The 17,796-nt window shown below is 44.8% G+C and overlaps 1 protein-coding gene across 5 annotated transcripts in view; it reads right to left on the bottom strand.

Annotated features, from left to right (window-relative positions):
• Positions 1-17,796, bottom strand: part of KMT2E (lysine methyltransferase 2E (inactive)) — a 176,729-nt gene that overhangs the window by 40,318 nt on the left and 118,615 nt on the right. For all 5 annotated transcript variants that reach the window (XM_082254414.1, XM_082254415.1, XM_082254412.1 and 2 more), the window contains 4 exons: positions 17,029-17,283; positions 5,804-5,948; positions 4,989-5,242; positions 4,087-4,143 (listed from right to left, as the gene is read on the bottom strand). In XM_082254414.1, the coding sequence (XP_082110540.1) occupies positions 4,087-4,143; positions 4,989-5,242; positions 5,804-5,948; positions 17,029-17,283 (711 nt within the window). The remainder of the gene's footprint in view (positions 1-4,086; positions 4,144-4,988; positions 5,243-5,803; positions 5,949-17,028; positions 17,284-17,796) is intronic.

Raw genomic sequence — 17,796 nt, 5'->3', positions numbered from 1 at the left:
TGGGTCCAAGGATTTCATCTTGATACCTAATGGCAGTCAGGGTGCCATTGTCTAGCCTAAATAGGTCTGTGCATCCTTCCATGGATATGCCTCCACAGACCTGCAATAACCCACCACCACACCGGTCATGCTGAACGATGTTACAGGCAGCATGATGTTCCCCACGGCTTCTCCAAACCCTTTCATGGTCTGCCACATGTGCTCAGGGTGAACCTGCTCATGTGCCATCCTGGAGGGGTTGGACTACCTGTGCAACCTCTATAGGGTCCAGGTATCGCTTCCTACTACCAGTAGTGACACTGACCCTAGTTAAATGCAAAACTAATGAAAAACAGTCAGAAAAGATGAGTTGCCAATCTTGTGCACCTGTTAATTTCATTGACACTAAAGCAGCTGAAACTGATTAACAACACCCTCTGCTACTTAACTGACCAGATCAATATCCCAGGAGTTTGACTTAATGCTATACTCTGATTAAAAAGTGTTACCTTAACTCGTTTTGAGCAGTGTACAATTTTCTTATTTAAAATTCCTTTAGATTTACCTTCAACTATGTAGTGCAAGGTCCTGCCTGATAGAGTGCAAATTGAAATTGTCTAGGTCTGACCTCATATTATATGGTTTTGGCAAATCAAAAGTAAAATTGTATAAGGTATGGCCAAGTTTAGGGGTGTTTGTGCCCCATGCAGGCAGCAGTTTTCTGTTGACGTCAAATGCCTGGAGCAGAGACTTGCTGTTTTGTCTGCAGTATACAATGGAAAACAAAGGGTGTCAGGTCAGTGAAGGAAGTTTTTAAAGCACATTTATTAAATCGCACTTAAATGGCAAAAAAGGCACATGATGTGGTAGCAGGCAGGTCATCCTCATAGATGGAAGTCTCCAGATGGTGGTGTGGGTTGGAGGGTGACACACAGGGCGTGGGTGTCAGCGCAGGCACTGCTGTATACAAGGGATCAATTGCAGCAGCAAGGAGATGTGAAGGAGGCGCTGTGTGGCTGCTGCCGTGCCTCACACAGATGCTTCTTGCACACAAGCGCACCTTGATGGGAAAGTGTGCAACCTGATTTTAAAGATCACAAATTTGGATGAGAGTTGGCCAAGGACACCTAGAGGTGGTGGAACAAGAAGCGGGTGTACCCTTATGCGATTCACCAAGACAAATTAAATCAGTGGGTGCAGCTCAATACTTATTTAGGCAATAGATATGAACTGAAAATCAGATAGAGGGGCTAGAGAACAATGCCCTAAGTTGAGGTGAATGCAGAACCTTGTTAAGAATTCCTGGGCCTCAACACCACAATAATCCTGTGAGAATACAGAAATCCAGGATATCCAGTTAAAACACCTTGTGGGTGAAAGTCGAAAGAGAAATGTGTCTAACTGGATCACTTGATGGTCTTTGTTCCCCTGTGACTCCGGTATCTGAATCTGGTTCTCGGTGTCAAACAGGGGGAGCTATACGATAGACTTCCTGTACAAATATCTAAATTAAGGAATGAAGGATTAGTGGTCTTTGAAACAAGATAAACTAAGTAGAAACGTGGACCATGAAATGCTGAGAGCCAGACACTAGTACAGACCCAGCTGCAGGAAGGAAAGGACTCGTCCAACAGGGAAACCAAGCATGGAAGCCCCGACTCACACCTAGCAAATGTCCATGTCCAATCACAGACCTTACGGGAAGTAGTCATCTTAGCTGTTAGCCTTGCTGTAAACGCAAGCATTCAGAAACGCACATGATCCCAGAAAAAAGACAGCTACCATGAAGTAGTATGGAAAATCAACCCCTTGGAAAGAAGATTCAGCAGATTGCCTGCCAGGAGTTTTACAAGGTGTTTGTACCACATCTGTCTGGGCCAGCCAAGAGCAGTAAGGATTACTTGAGTGACTTCCATCTCAATCCTGCAAAGCAAATATTGAAGGCGTTTCAGGAGAGGAAGGGCACAGATAAAGGTGTACGGATTCCACGGAGACACCAGAGGATCCATGCTTCTGTTAAGAGGATCTCTGTACCTGGAATCCTGTCCAGTTTGTTGTTAAATATGGAAGCCAAAAGGTCTACATCAAACATCCCCATCCAATTACCACTCAGTGGAACCACTCCACTGGATCCAGGAACTACCAGTTAAGAAAATATGCCTGGCTGTTAGTCAACTTCCATTCGAATAGACTACAATCTGACTGATCTGTTACTTAGCCCGCATAAGCAGGGTTCAGTTTGACTGAAATGTTACTCAGCCTACAAATCATGGAGTACATTCTGACTGTGGTCTGTTAAGCAGTAGCCTGCATTAGCACAGAGTATAATCTGACTGTGCACAGGATACATTAGAATAGAGCATACACACTTGTAGAATCCTCTCAGCTTCCAGAAATTGACAATGCACACACAGAAGAGAGACATCAGGTGTGCAAATGCTTATCCCATTTATAGTTTTTCTTTTTTTTTTTCACTTAACAAGCCTGCTTTCCAGTGCACTTTCCTGCTGAGTTTGGACTGCGTCAACAAGTGCAGCTGTGTGAAGTATGGTGTGGGAAAATTTGAACTGTAAACAGCTCCCATTGTATGGCTCAAGCGGAAAAAAAAAAAAAAAAAAAAAAAAGCAGATTCTGTCATATGGCTAACTTGCAAAGTATACATGTATATGCAAGCAAAATTAAAGGACAATTATGCCTGCATACAAAAAAAAAAAAAAACTACGCTCGATGGCCGATTACAGACTTTCAGGATTTGGCACTAGCACAATATATTCCCATCTTAGTTTCTGAAACAATCTGGAATCTTCTCAGAAGGCAGACTGGAATCTGCAGCAATAAACCATCTAAGATACTAAATTTCTCTTCCAAAAGGAAATCCAGTCTGTTCTTGTGTAGGTGATTCTAGCACCCCGAAAGTGAACAATGCTTCACATTCACATTTTAGCTTGTGTATCCATGTAATTTTAAAGCTTTTTTTTTTTTTTTTTACTTCTTTTGCATTTTAGATGAGACGTAATATAGGACCTTCGTTTGGGAAGGAGAGTAGGTTTTTGGCCCCATAAACTGTCTATAGTAGAAACTGAAAAACACACTTAACCACTTGCCGACCGCCACCCGACTATATACGGCGGTGGTCAGCCCCTCCCAGGCAAAGTGACGTACCGGTACGTCACTAGCCTGGGAGCGAATTGGGGGCGAGCGCGCGCCGCCGGGGGCGCGCTCCCACCCCCGCTCGTACCAGAAGAAGCCGGCGCGTGTGACCGGCAGACCCGATGTCAGCCGGTCACTCGCGATCGTCGGGTAGAGAGGGAGAAAGGCAGGCGGCTAATGTAAACAAAGCCGCCTGTCACTCTCCCCTGTGTAAAAGCACAGATCACTCGGTCCTGCTATGTAGGACCGTTGATCTGTGCTGTTACACACAAAGCCACATCCAATCACAGTAAGAAACACGCCCCTAGGGACACACTTAACCCCCTCCCTCTCCAATAAAGTTAACCCCTTCCCTCCCAGTGTCATTTTTACAGTAACAGTGCATATGTATAGCACTGATTACTGTAGTAATGTCACTGGTACCCCCAAAAGTGTCAAAAATGTCAGTCAAGGGTCCGATCTGTCCGCCGCAATGTCGAAATCCCGCAAAAAAAAAAAAAATCGCACAGGATCAAATACCACCAAAAGAAAGCTCTGTTTGTGGGAAAAAAAGGACGTCAATTTAATTTGGGTACAGCGTCGCACGACCGCGCAATTGTCCGTTAAAGTAACGCAGTGCCGAATCGCAAAATAGGCCCTGGTCAGGAAGGGGGTAAAATCTTCCGGGGCTTAAGTGGTTAAAAGTGTGTTATTTTGTTTTAAGGCACTCCAATTGGAATCTGTAGGGCCAAAAGCGCCTTAATCTGCCTGAAAAGAACCTTCTGTACTCCTTGAGTGCTCAATTGTGAAGAGACACCATTTAAAAATTTTATTTTTTTCACTGAAAGTTTTGCAGCTACAAAATGAGGGCTTAGGTATTTGTGATTAGTGCTGTACATTTTACTTTATATTAGTAAGAAATTCACAATGAAAACAGAACACAAGCAAAAGAAAAAAAAAAAAACAACAACAACTTACCTCCTGGCTACTGGATCTTCTGTTTAGCTCAGGAGAACTTTCTGGGGAAGAAATGCTCTAAAAATAAAGAGTGAAAGTAAATAAAATCACCCAATTCCCAAAAAACATCCAAATTAAATAAAACTGCTACATTCTCCTTCAAGCTGTGTATGTCAGCAGCACCAATGTTTCAAGTCCATGGGACAATTTGGTCACGCCACTCAAAATGGGGGGGGAGGGGGGGAATTGTAAAATGTGTAATCATGCCAAAATAACTTTGCTTGAATTCCCAAATTACAGAATCAAATTTTGCAGCAAGTGGTTAGAAAGGTATCTATTCGCACAACCTTAACTAATGATAAAAGGTATCCTATGCTGCTGCTCAGACATCAGTGATACAGACTGTAAAATTTAAAGGATTTTTTCAATTGGAAAACTCCAGTATAAATGTCAAATAGTTACTGACTTAAAAAGAAGTTTCCATGTTTACTGAACACTGTTCCTCTGTACTAGATATATTTAATATAGAGGTAAGTTTCTACATTTCCACAAAAGGCTTTAAAAAAAAAAAAAAAGTGCACATCTTGGCAGTATGTTCATCAATCTATTTAAATATTTGAACTGTGGAAAGGGAAGTGAAATACAGGGGTTGGTGGGCCCAAACAGACAGCATATAAGTTTAAAGCAGGTAGAGAAAAATCGGATATAAAATATATTTTTTTTTTTGGAGATATAAGCTCTTGTTGAAAACATTAAAAGGCAGGAAAAGAAAGAAACCAAACTAGGAAGATCAAGGAAGAGTCGGTGCATAACTTCAAGCTATTAGCTATCTTAATACCAGCAAAGTGAAATACCAAACTTCGGCCAACTAATCTTTTTATGACCACGAGGAGAAAATGTAGGGTTCATTAGAAGTTGCTTACCTCAAAATGCAAGTGATTTCCACGGACACAGGTCGTTACAGGAGTAACCGGTGAATAGGTCTGCTTGTAACTGTTACGACAGGTTTCATCCTCTACCTTTATCCTGGGAGGAGTACTGAACAGTAATGCATCCGCAGAAGGCATATCTATACGTGTTGGTGTTGCATAAGGGGATGCAGTAGGTGTAGAATTTTCTGAGTACGAACAGTCCAACAAGTGATACATTCTCCTTTTTTTCAAAGGGGTTGTTAGGTCTACAATTAAAAAAATAAATAAAAAAAAACACAAAAAGTTAACACAAAAAACACATTTCTAGCCTAAATTCTTGTGATGCAACTCCCTGTTCATAAGAACAGATACACAAAATACACACTAGATCAGGTGCGAGAAGCAGAAAAAAAGTGCAGGAACTGGAGGAGGACCAGAGGAGGGCTTAAGTCAGCTGCCAGAATCTGCTGAATGCGGAGACCAGGGGAGGCAGAGATGAGGGGATGCTGTGGCTGCAGAGGCACACAATCTGGCAAAGGAGTTCTGTCCTCCAGCCTGACTGCCGAGACAAGGTGGGGATGGAGGCCAAATGGGATTCTGCAGCTGCAGGAGGGGTGCCAGGGTCACACGAAACAGCATTGTGGTCTGGATTCGGCCCTAGGGCCTTGTGTTGTACATATGTGCACTAGATGAATAAAGTCCTGGGTGCACACTATACAGAACATCCAACATGAGGGTCGGGGCACACATAGGTATTTGAAAGTGCATTAAGAATCCAAGGTGGGTGGGTCACAGTCCCCTGTTCTATAAACACACATTCATCTCACCTGTCAGTGGGCAACTGCCATTCATGACTAAGTGGCACTTATTTTCTGCAAATGTACTGGGGCTTTGCGGTCGATCTTGAGCAGGAGAATCAAATGGATTCAAAGGTGCAGAATGTTCCTCCTCCAAAGCTTGTTTCAGCCACCGCTAAAAACAAAAAAATAAGTGTGTCATTTTCCAGTTTTTAACATTCTACAACAGCAAACGAATGTACACATTTGCCAAGTAACGAGGTATTACATGCCGATTGGCTTTCTTCTAAAGTTTATAATGCACTATTTTCTTTCATCATTGTTCTAATGCTTGTATACCTCATGTCATACTTCAATCCACTGGCAGCATTCCTTTCCTTAAGGTAACCACGCATTCATCCTTTGAGGTAAAGAAAGAAATATGGGGAAAAGGCTGCCACCGCCAACCTTCTGAAAATGCTAGTAGGCTGGCTGTTTAAAATTTCTGAGTTACTGACTCAGAACAAGCATTCAAATAAAAGACAGAACTCCTCATACACAGTACTTTTTTGAGTCAGAGATTCAAAGTAAAGAGAGGCAGCATAATAGCCAGGGGACTTAGGCAAGCCATACATGGTTCGAACATGTATGGGCAGGCTGAATGTACCGAGTTGATCGATCAATCAACTTTGGTACAAGCAGCATGCCAGGTTTTACCTGCGATTATCGCTAGTGGCTGCTATAGTTTCCCCCGCCTGGAGAAGACAATAGTTACATAGTTAATGAGGTTGAAAAAAAAAACAAAAAAAAAAACAGACCAGTCCATCCTGTTCAACTTACGATGGATGTGTGAGTGTATGTTTAGGTCAATAGTACATTTTATACTCCATTATGTTATGGTTGTTAAGGTGCCCATCCAGTAGTTTTTTGAAGCCATCAACACTCCCTGCTGATACCACTGCTTGCGGAGGAGAATTCCACATCCTTACCGCTCTGACAGTAAAGAACCCTTTACGCAGTTTAAGGTTAAACAGATTCTCTTCTAACTTTAGTAAAGGGGCGCGTGTCTATAAATTTCCTCTCGCTGAAAAGTTTTTTCCTATGCTAGGGTCGCCAGTACGGTGTTTGTACATTGATATCCCCTCTCAAGCGTCTCCTCTTCAGAGAGAATAGGTTCAATGCTTGTAGTCTTTCCTCTTCAGAGAGAATAGGTTCAATGCTTGTAGTCTTTCCTCATAGCTAAAGTCCTCCGGTCCCTTTATTAGCTTTGTTGTTCTACTCTGGACTCTCTCCAGTTCCAACACATCCTTCCTGAGGACTTGTGCCCAAAACTGGACAGCATACTCCAGATGCGGCTGGACCAGAGTCTTGTAGAGTGGGAGAATTATTGTTTTATCTCTGGAGTGAATCCCCTTTTTATTACATTATTGTTGTTTTTGCTTGCAGCAGCTTGGCATTGCATAACAATGCTGACCTTGTCATCTACTAGGACTCCCAGGTCCTTTTCCATCCTAGATTCCCTTAGAGGTTAACCCTTTAGTGAGTGACTTGCGTTCGTATTTTTGGCACCCAAATGCATTACTTTACATTCTTCTACACTACACCTCATTTGCCATGTAGTTGCCCACCCCATTATTTTGTTCAGGTCTTCTTGGAATGTTAACATATCCTGCATAGAAGTTATTGCCTTACATAGCTTTGTATCATCCGCAAATATTGAGATTGAGCTGTTTATTCCATCCTCTAGATCATTTATGAATAAATTAAACAGGACTGGTCACAGGTCAGATCCTTGGGGACCCCACTTTCCACACCAGATCATTCTGGGTACTCGCCATTTACTACCGCCCTTTGGACTTGCCCCTGAAGCCAGTTTTCAATCCAGGTACTCCCCCCAAACCTTTACTGTATAAACTAAGGTACGTAGGTATGGACCATAGGGTAACTATCAAATGCCTTAGCAAAATCCAGACACACCACATCCAAAAGCCTTCCTTTATCTATATGGCAGCTCACTTCTTCAGTGACAGTTCGCACAGGATCGGATCGCACAAGTGTAAACCACTGTGCGATCTGATCCTGATGCGGCTGAAAAAATGCCTCATTTGCGACTTTTGTGCGGGTGCAGTGCAAATTTAGCCATACAAAGTGTATGGCTGAATTCGCATCTGCACATCCGATCGCATGTAATGAAGGAGCAGTGCGCTCACGCTATAGTGTGAACCGGCACTCATAGAAGGTTAATAGATTGGTCTGGCAAGAACGAGCCTTCATGAATCCATGCTGATTACTATTAATGATAGTTTTCATTACTAACATCTTGTATATAGTCCCTTATCCCCTCCAAAAGCTTGCAGACTATTGAGGTTAGGCTAGATGGCCTGTAGTTCCCAGGGATATACCTCGGCCCTCCAAAAGCTTGCAGACTATTTTTATTAGGCTAGATGGCCTGTAGTTCCCAGGGATATACCACAGCCCTTTTTTTAAAGATTAGTGCCACCTTGGCTTTTCTCAAATCAGCTGATACCATTCCCGCCAGCAGACGGTCCATAAAAATTAGGAATAATGGTCTGGCTATTACCTGGCTGAGTGCCTTAAGGAGCCTCGGGTAAAAGCCATCTGGTCCCGGTGACTTATTTACGTTAAGTTTTTCAAGTGTATTTATGACTGTCTTCTGGTTAACCATGAGGGTGCTTCCTGTTGCATGTTATTAACATTACAGTCTAGGTTACTGAATTTAAAATAGTTTTTGTGAAGACTGAGAAGAATTTATTCAAAACCTTTGCCTTCTCTCTGTTCTTTATAGCCAGATTACATTCATCATGCTTTTATGAGGCCAATATCATCTGGCCTCGCTTTCTTACTACTATTATAATGACATTTCCCATCCTTGCTGCTATTACAAGCTGTGATAGGAGGTCCGCCTCCCCCTTCTCCCTCTGGTTAGGAGACCTATAGCATATGCCCAGTATTACTTTCCCCTTAGTTCCCTCCCTTTGAAAGTCTTTTCATAAGGATTCCACCTCCTCCCTAGCTCCATTAGTGATATTGTCCCCCATATTCACTTGCACATCATTTTTGGTATACAGGCATACCCCTCCCCCTTTTTTACCATCCCTATCTCTGAGATAAGGGAATACCACTGAAAGCTTGCCAGCCAATCATGAGAGCTGTCAAACCAAGTCTCTGAATATCCCACAAAATCAAAATCCTTCTCATAAATTAGCAGCTCCAGTTCTCCCATCTTGTTACCCAGACTTCTAGCATTGGTATACAAACCTCGTCAATGGCCCAGCAGGTGAGATTCCTGCATCAACGCTGTCCGTTAATGGGGGAATCAAGCAAATTTATTTTCAGCAACCTGTGTTTGCAGGAAAGAAATTTGCTCAGTGTATGGCTGGCCTAAAAGTGGAAGAGGTCAGCAATAGGATTGTTCTGGTTCCTCAAATGATATATCATGAAAACCTGTGTGTCACATGTCAACATCTTTACTGCACTTTGTTGCTAAACAGTCTCTCCTTCCCCAAATTTCAGACCCACATGCATGCCAACAAATCTTGTCTGAGGAAGGAGGAGGATCCAAAAAAATTATTTCAGGGACTTAGGGAATAGATTAAGGAAAAGGACCTCCAGGGTGGTTTTCTCTGAAATACTACCTGTACCTCGAGCCACACCAGAGGCAGCTTAGGGAACTAAACAAGTGGCTGAGAAACTGGTGTAGGAAGGAGGGGTTAGGGTTCCTGGAGAACTGGGCTGACTTCTCAGCCACTTATCAGCTCTTTAAGTAAGGACAAGCTGCACCCTAATTGGGATGGTACAGCTCTATTGGGAAGAAAGATAGCCACAAAGTTAGAGGGGCTTTTAAACTTGGTGTTGGGGGGGAGGCTCAGAGGTAGTGACAGTTAGTAGTGAGCAAAAGACAGAAGCTATTATGGGGGGGGGGGGGGGAGAGAATGAGCAGACAAATCATAAACCAAACAGGAATAAACTTAATGATAAATCACTAGCAACTCCTACAACACTAAGAGGGGTATACACAAGTGCCAGAAGCCTAGCTAATAAAATGGAAGAATTGGAATTGTTAATACACGAGGAGGACATAGACCTTGTGGGAATAACAGAAATTTGGTTTGACCCATCACACGACTGGCTGGCAAGGCGAATATTGAAGGGTATTCGTGTATAGGTAGGACAGGGAAGCCAAAAGAGGGGGAGGAGTATGTCGATCTCAAAAATAACGTAAGGGTGGTAGAGAGGAGTGACATTATGGAAGGGAAGAGGGCGTAATCCGTGTAGATAGAACTCCCCAAGAAAGAAGGGGGAAGTAATAGTGGGAGTATTTTATAGGACCCCCAACCAAAGGGAGGAGGTAGAGCTGGAATTTCTATTACAGTTGGGATAGCGGCAAAGCAGGGACAACTCATCGTAATGGGGGGCATCAATTATCCCGATATTGACTGGGAAGAGGGGAACAGCTCACTCAGTAATAGCAGTCATTTCATGAATGTCTTACAGGACAACTACAAGTCCCAGATGGTGAATTTTCCTACAAGAATGCATTGCTAGATCTTTTAATTACAAACTATTCTGGTCTAATCTCAGATGAGGAAGTACAGGACAACTTGGGTTCTAGCGATCACAGGATGATCACATTTAGGAGTAAACCCTAGGACAACAAGGCACGAGGGGAACATAAGGACCCTAAACTTCATAAGGGCAAAATTTCCTAAAATGTGCTCAATAATAGAGAACATAAATTGGGACCTAGCCCCAGGAACATTGAACACGGGGGAAAAATGGGAATGCTTTAGGAACATATTAAACTAAAGTATCTCAAAGTGCATTCCAATGGGAAATATAGAAAAGCCAAGGTCTAACCAGGGTGGCTAAACCGTAGTGTAAAAATGCTTATTAGAGAGGAAAAAAAAAAAAAAATCGGCTTGCCACCAATACAAGGAATCTAACAAGAAACGCTAAAAACGAAATCAGGATGGCTAAAAATGACTTTGAGAGACGCAGAGGAGGGTAAAAAAAAAAAAAAAAATTCTTTAAATATATTAATAGCAAAAAAGCGAGGTCACAGCATGTTACACACATAATTAACAATGATGGGAGGATGGTTACAGAGGACACAGAGAAGGCAACTGTACTATACTTTTTTCTCCTCGGTTTTTACACACGAAAAGGAGAGGTATACAGACCAGGACTGTATGGTTAGCAGCACATCACAGGACTTGCCGCAGTGGCTAACAGAGGGTGAAATCAAGGAAAGACTTGAGAACATTAACACCAATCACCAGGACTGGATGGCTTGCACCCGAGAGTACTCAAAGAACTCAGTAGGGTTACATCTAGACCGTTGTTCCTAATTTTCGTAGCCAGTATATTGACAGGAACTGTACCAGGTGATTGGAGGAAAGCTAATGTGATACCAATATTCAAAAGGGCGGAGGGATACAGAGGGATATTCTGGGAAAATATAGGCCAGTCAGCCTGACAACAATTGTATGTAAATTATTGGAAGGTATAAGGGACTATATCCAAGAATTTGCTAATGACAACAGTATCATCTGCAGTAATCAGCACGGTTTACAAAAAGGACGTTCTTGCCAAACCAATCTGTTAACATTTTACGAGGCGGTGAGCTGCGAGCTAGATAGGGGGGAGACCTGTGGATGTGGTGTATCAGGATTTTGCCAAGGCATTCGACACAGTTCCCAACAAAACGCTTAATCTACAAAACTAAGGTTTGCAGGCATCGACCACAAGGTTTGTTCTTGGATAGAAAACTGGTTACATGGGCATGTCCAAAGGGTGGTATACTCAGACTGGTCTGGAGTGGTAAGTGGGGTCCCCCAAGGCTCAGTCCTGGGACCGCATTTGTTCAATTTATTCATTAACAGAGGACGGGATCATTAGCTCAATCTCAGTTTTTGCGGATGACACAAAAATAGACAGGGTAATAACTTCTCATTAAGATATAGAAATCTTACAGAATGACCTGAACAAAATAACAGAGTGGGCAACTTACACAGCAAATGAGGTTTCATGTAGAGAAATAACTGGAATTTTGACTTACCGTAAAATCCTTTTCTCTTGCGTTCATTGACGGACGCAGTTCTCTGATTCACATCAGTAGGGTTATACTGCCACCTACAGGAGTAGGACACTAGGCAGGAAAAAGCTCTGGCTACACCTATGGGCAGTCCCGGAGGGTACACCCTCTCTCTTCCTGCATAGGATGTCAAGGCGCTCTCTGCCCAACAAAGAAACATTACTTCCAAGGCAGCAAGGACACTTTTGGTGCCCCCATGGTGAATGACAAGCCACGGTCGCGGCGTAGTCAATTGAAAGTGCACCGGACAGCTGCAGGTGCCCCATCCAGTGAACTAGACAAGCTGGATCGCTCTCAGGCCCAGGACAATAAGCGGTAACCTGGATCCTCCAGGGACCATACTCCCGAAGCAGCAAACCTGTCGAGGACTACTCACCACCCAGACAAGCTTGCATCCGTGGTGACAATTGTCCAGTAGACGGGGAGGAAGGATTCCAGAGCAAGACTCCCCGGGCACCCGGCCCAGCCGGATCCGCAAGTCCAGAGAGTTTGGATTCCAGTCACCTTCGAGAAGGAGGAGTGCCTCCTGGGGGAACCCCCAAAAGGATTGAGCGAAAAGGACCGTCTTGAAAAACAACACCATCAGTCCCAGAACTCACATGCAGGTCCAAAGGGAAGACCATGTGCGGAACAGCAACAGTCGTGCGCAATCTAAAGTGCCAAGAGTTTTGACCCCGGAGGGAGAAACACCCTGACAGAGGACGAGTTCAAAGTCAGACTCAAAGTCCAGTCTCATGAAAAGGACCAGGGATGATTTCTGAAGGTTCAGAACCCAGCTGAACTCCACCAGAGTTTCCACGGTGACAACCAACTTCGTTGTCAGCACCATAGGGGACTCCAAACAGAGAAGCAGAGCGGCCAGGAAACCAGGGCCGCTACGCCCCACTGCCACAACAGTGCCAGGACCTGAGCCAACACCGCCGTGAAGACCCTAGCAGCATAAGGGAGACCAAAGGGTAACGCCACAAACCAATAGATCCTTCCCCACGGCAAAAAAAAAAAAACACGGAGAACCCGTAGCTGTCCAGAACATAATGGGGCGTGAAGGTAGGCAGCTTGATGTCTATGGAGACCAGGAAGCCCCCTGATGTAGAGAAGCCACCACCGTGCGAACCAATACCAACTTGAATTTGTAATCTGCACGGAACCAACAAACGACCAGTAGGTGCAGCTTGTTGAACCAGAGCCTGAACTGCCCCACAGAGTGCCTGTAAGCGATCCGGAGACAGCCGTACATTGGAAGGGAAAAAGGGAAAAACCTTACCGGAAATAACCGGATCGAAACTCGATCTTTCAACTGGACCGCATGACATCCTGAACCTAGTCAGCCTGGGATCCGGGCCAGCAGCAGGCCCTCGACCCCCTAGATGGGAGAGGAAGCACCTTCAGGCCGAGTAGGCCTTGTCCGCAGGTCTGAAAAAAACCAAACCCATGTACGCTAGACCAGAGTCGTCTGGAACTCACGTGGAAGTCAGGAAGGACTTCGCCACATCGACTGTCCCCGAGGGACGAAGAAAATGTTTGTGAGCTCAAAGGGAGGAACCCTGACTGCGACGAAGGCCCTCACCCTCGACAGCCTGTGTCATCCAGGGCAGCGCCGAACAGGTGATTCCCCTGAAAAGATTAAGACCTTCTTAGAAGTTTGATCCGCAGACCAACACTCCGGTCAAGTAGACTCCGGTCAACCACCGCCAAAAACGGCAAGGTGTTATACAAGGGAGCCTCGACCAGCGCGACATCGCAAATAAAATGCAGCCCCTGCGCCAGCTGGACCAACAACTCCCCCAGGGCAAGAGGGACATGCCCCACACTAAATTGCGGTGTTGGGACTCCGCCCATCAGGCAGAGCCTGCATGGCAAGGGCAAACAAACACTGTTCCCAGTGCAGCTACGCCAGGAAGCACAGAGCGCAGGCCACAGCCCGCGCCATCCTATCCCCCAATTCCTTAAAGGATGGGGATTCCTCCACCGGAACAACGGTAGTCCCATTCAGCTAGAGACCGTATGTCCACCAAAGGCCGCTTAGACCCCCCAGGGGAACGTCTCAGACGGTCCCCTCCTACATGAGCAGCCAGCAAAACAAGCAGCTCCGGGTGGCATGCGAGTGCCAGATGCCACCTGCGCCCTAGGTGCAGCCGCTGCGACCCCTAAATTGCAGGGTGCCACGCACCGAAAGCAGCCAGTGCATCCACCAGTGCCTGTAGCGGCAGGGGAGGTGGAAATGTCATCATCATCCGAGCAGACAGGGCGCAAGGTAATAGACCCAGCAGGGAGGCCCACGTCTGCGGCGGCTGAGAAAGACTCAGACTCAGGGACATCAGAAGAGGCAGGGGTAGGTGGAGAAACGTTCTAGCGCACCTACCACCACCCCCCGGGCCCAAATGCGTCCCGAACTGCCGAAAAGGCATAGACAGACAGTGGAGATCCGGAAGGCCCTGCGGCCTCCGTAAGGGGGTCAGGTGGGAAAAAATGGCCTGCAGGGTCCATACTTTTAAAAAAAAAAATAAATGAAAAAAATGTTTTTTTTTCCCCTAAACGGCCCCACAGCGCCCCCCCCCGGAGGTCAGGCATGTCCTAACAAACCCCCACAGAGAGGGAGAGACCACTTTCAAGACTCACTGTCCTCCAGGCACTCCCACTGGCCTTCACTGCAAAAAATCTCCAGCAAAATGGGCGAAAATGGGTGTACCAAGATGACCGCCTCCATAGAAGCAGACAGAGGCTACAACAAAATGGCGCCCGCCCGAAAATCGTGGCGAACGGGGCCCCCCCTCCCCCAAACGCCCATCTGCACCATCCACTTAAGAACCCCAGCAAGTCCCCCCCGCCCACCCACCCCGCACGATCATTGAGCACCGCGGACAGCAAACTCGCCCAGCCCACCCTGCAGCCTGCACACTAGGCCCCAGGCTCAGGTAGGCCCAAACAGTCCCCCACGTGGGGGGGGGGGGGTCACAATAGGACAGAGGGAACCCAGGAGTGCGAGGGTCCGACCTTCTCAGGGAGAGGGCCCGCGTCCACCCCAAAATCCGCCGCCAGGAAAGGGGGGGGGGGGGGGGGACATCTACTCACCATATCGGGAACAGAGGCAGGCGCCATCTCTTGACAGGGCCCCACGCCACCGGAGCAGGGGGGCTGTCGGCCAAATAGGAACGCTGCAGCATCAGCCTCGACCCTGTCGTGTGCGTCCTGGCGAAACGTTTAACTCACGGGGCCAGTCCCCGTCCAGTGGGACTATGTCGCGGCCGACCCAGCGTGGAGCTAAGGCCTGCACGCGCTCGCTGGCCAGACTGGGGTGACCACTGGATATGGGGGTCCAGTCTGTCGCCCAGCCCGGCATAATTGCTTTAAGAGCTCACAAGGAAAAAAAGTTGGAGAAAAAAAGGCTAGCTAAAAAAGTTCTACATAAAAAAAAAAAAAAACCACTTATGCCAGGACCAGAGAGATCCCAGCAAGGAACTAGGTCCTTACTCCTGACTAGGCAGATTAAAAACGGAGGGTGTACCCTCCGGGACTGCCCATAGGCATAGCCAGAACTTTTTCCTGCCTAATGTCCCACTCCAGTAGGGGGCAGTATAACCCTACTGATATGAAAGAGAGAACTGCGTCCGTCAATGAACGATAGAGAAAGAGGTATTGCACTTGGGGGCTCAAAACATACGCAAATTATGATCTGGGGGGGGGTAACCTCTGGGAGAATCCAGGATGGGAGAAAGATCTGGGGGTTCTAGTAGAAGATAGACTAAGCAATAGTATGCAACGTCACGTCAAGCTGCAACTGCCAAGCCGGCAGAATATTAGCATACATAAGGAAGGGGATATATTCCAGAGATAAAGCTATAATCCTTTATAAAACCCTTGTCCGCCCACATCTGGAGTATTCTGTCCAGTTCTGGTCGCCAATCCGCAGAAGGGATGTGCTGGAACTGGAGAGAGCCCAAAGAAAGGCGACTAAACTAATTAGGGGATTGGAGGACCTTAATTACGATGAGAATTACAAGTGCTTAATTTATTCTCCTTGGAGAGGAGACGCCTGAGGGGGGACATAAAAGCAATTTACAAATACATCAATGGTGATCCCAGCATAGGAGAAAAACGATTTAGTCTCAGGGAGTGCAAGAGGACAGTGGCCACACAATGAGATCAGAGGAGAGGCAGTTTAACCTTAAGCTGCGTAAGAGGTTCTTCACTGTAAGGGCGGTGAGAATGTGGAACTCTCTTCCACAATTGGTAGTAGCTGTGGGGAGTAGGACTACTTTTAAAAGACTCTAGACCTGCATCTCACAGATCACAACATTCAGGGTTATGGGAAATGATCACGTCACTGACACACACCTGCACAGTTTGAACTGGATGGACTGTTGTCTTTATTCAACCTCAACTACTATGCAACTATGTAACTTCAATAATAAGGCATCTTTAAGGCTGCATTCACACTTGAGCGTAGCGTTTTTTACCGCGATTTTTTCAGGCGTTTTTCATTGACATCTATCAAAAACGCTGGTAATCAGCCTAAAAAGAAGCTCATGTACTTTTTTCAGCTACAGGCGTTTTGCAAAACGCCCAGATGTGAACAGGGGCCATTTAAATGAATGGGGTTTTACTTGTTGGGCGTTTTGGAAGCGTTTCTTTTGAGCGTTTTTGGAGCTGAAAACGCCCAGGTGTGAATGGAGCCTAAAAGAACCAGAAAAGCTCCTAAGTGTTTTAATGCTTAGTTAAATCTGCAGTGTTCAAACCTGCGCCTTTATGCAAAAAGTTACACATTGGCACATGTACAGATATCCCCATCAGTGATGGCAAGATATTTTCACAATCACTGAGGAATTTCTGTAAAATGAGAGTGCTTCAGACAAGCACAGATGTTCTTTTGTTACAATGGTCTGCGCTAACAGAAGGTAAAAGTTAAGTAAATGAAGAGCGCAGAGACATTTAAACAAAAGCAACCTGATCAGTAACCTATCTCCCCTTGGTCTCATAAAATACACAAGGCTTATCAGATCGGTTACAATCTATCCAATGCCAGCAATGTAAGCTGTACATTCAACAAGGTTAAACAAGAGCTCTTCTGGCATAGATGTACATTACATAGTACTCGTGTTATGTAGTCTATATTTGAATACACTATAAAAGAAAGATTCATGAAGACTGTAGCAAGATGTACCTTTTTGCAGTACCCTAAAACATTATCCTCCTCTTTTTGTTTCTTCTTTTTCTCAGACAGGAATGGAGAGGTGAAACGAATATAGTGCTTAGGAGTGGTATACACATGTGGACTGTACACAAGACCTGGTAAAGAATTTAGCTGTGTTGCCAGAACTTCGGGGTCTGTGGTTATCCGCAAAGGCCTTTCCAAAAAGGTCTCCCCATGTTTGCCAGACTTTTCATGCTTTTCACTTAACCATTCATTAACCAAGTGCTAAAATGAAAAATAAAGGTTTAGTTCATAGTCCTACCAACACAGTTTTCAGGGCAGACAGGCTATACAAGACAATGACATGACATATGACATGACAATACCACATTTACCAAAAGCCATTGTTTTAATTTGTCTTGCATTAAGTGAAAGTAGCTCCCCCCCCCCTCTATTTTTTCCTCTCTGGCCTAATAAAAATATAATTGGTACAAAACTGTATGTGATTTCATATGATGTTGTGTATTTTGTTTACATTCCTTGTTAAACATACAATAGAAAATAGTTTAAAAAAATAAAAAAGGAGTTCACAACTAGTTTGCAGTATCCAGTGCAGAAAAGTTTTTTCTGGCTGAAATTGTATAATATATATATATATATATATATATATATATATATATATATATATATATATATATATATATATATATATATATATATATATATATATATATATATAATTTTTTTTTTTTTTTTAATTAGAATTTTTATGTACCTGTGTATTTCACTGAATAGTTC

The sequence above is a fragment of the Pelophylax lessonae genome, assembly GCF_965119305.1.
Source record: "Pelophylax lessonae genome assembly, chromosome: 4".
In the NCBI taxonomy this organism is placed as follows: Eukaryota; Metazoa; Chordata; class Amphibia; order Anura; family Ranidae; genus Pelophylax; species Pelophylax lessonae.
This window is presented reverse-complemented; position numbering and strand designations above follow the sequence as displayed.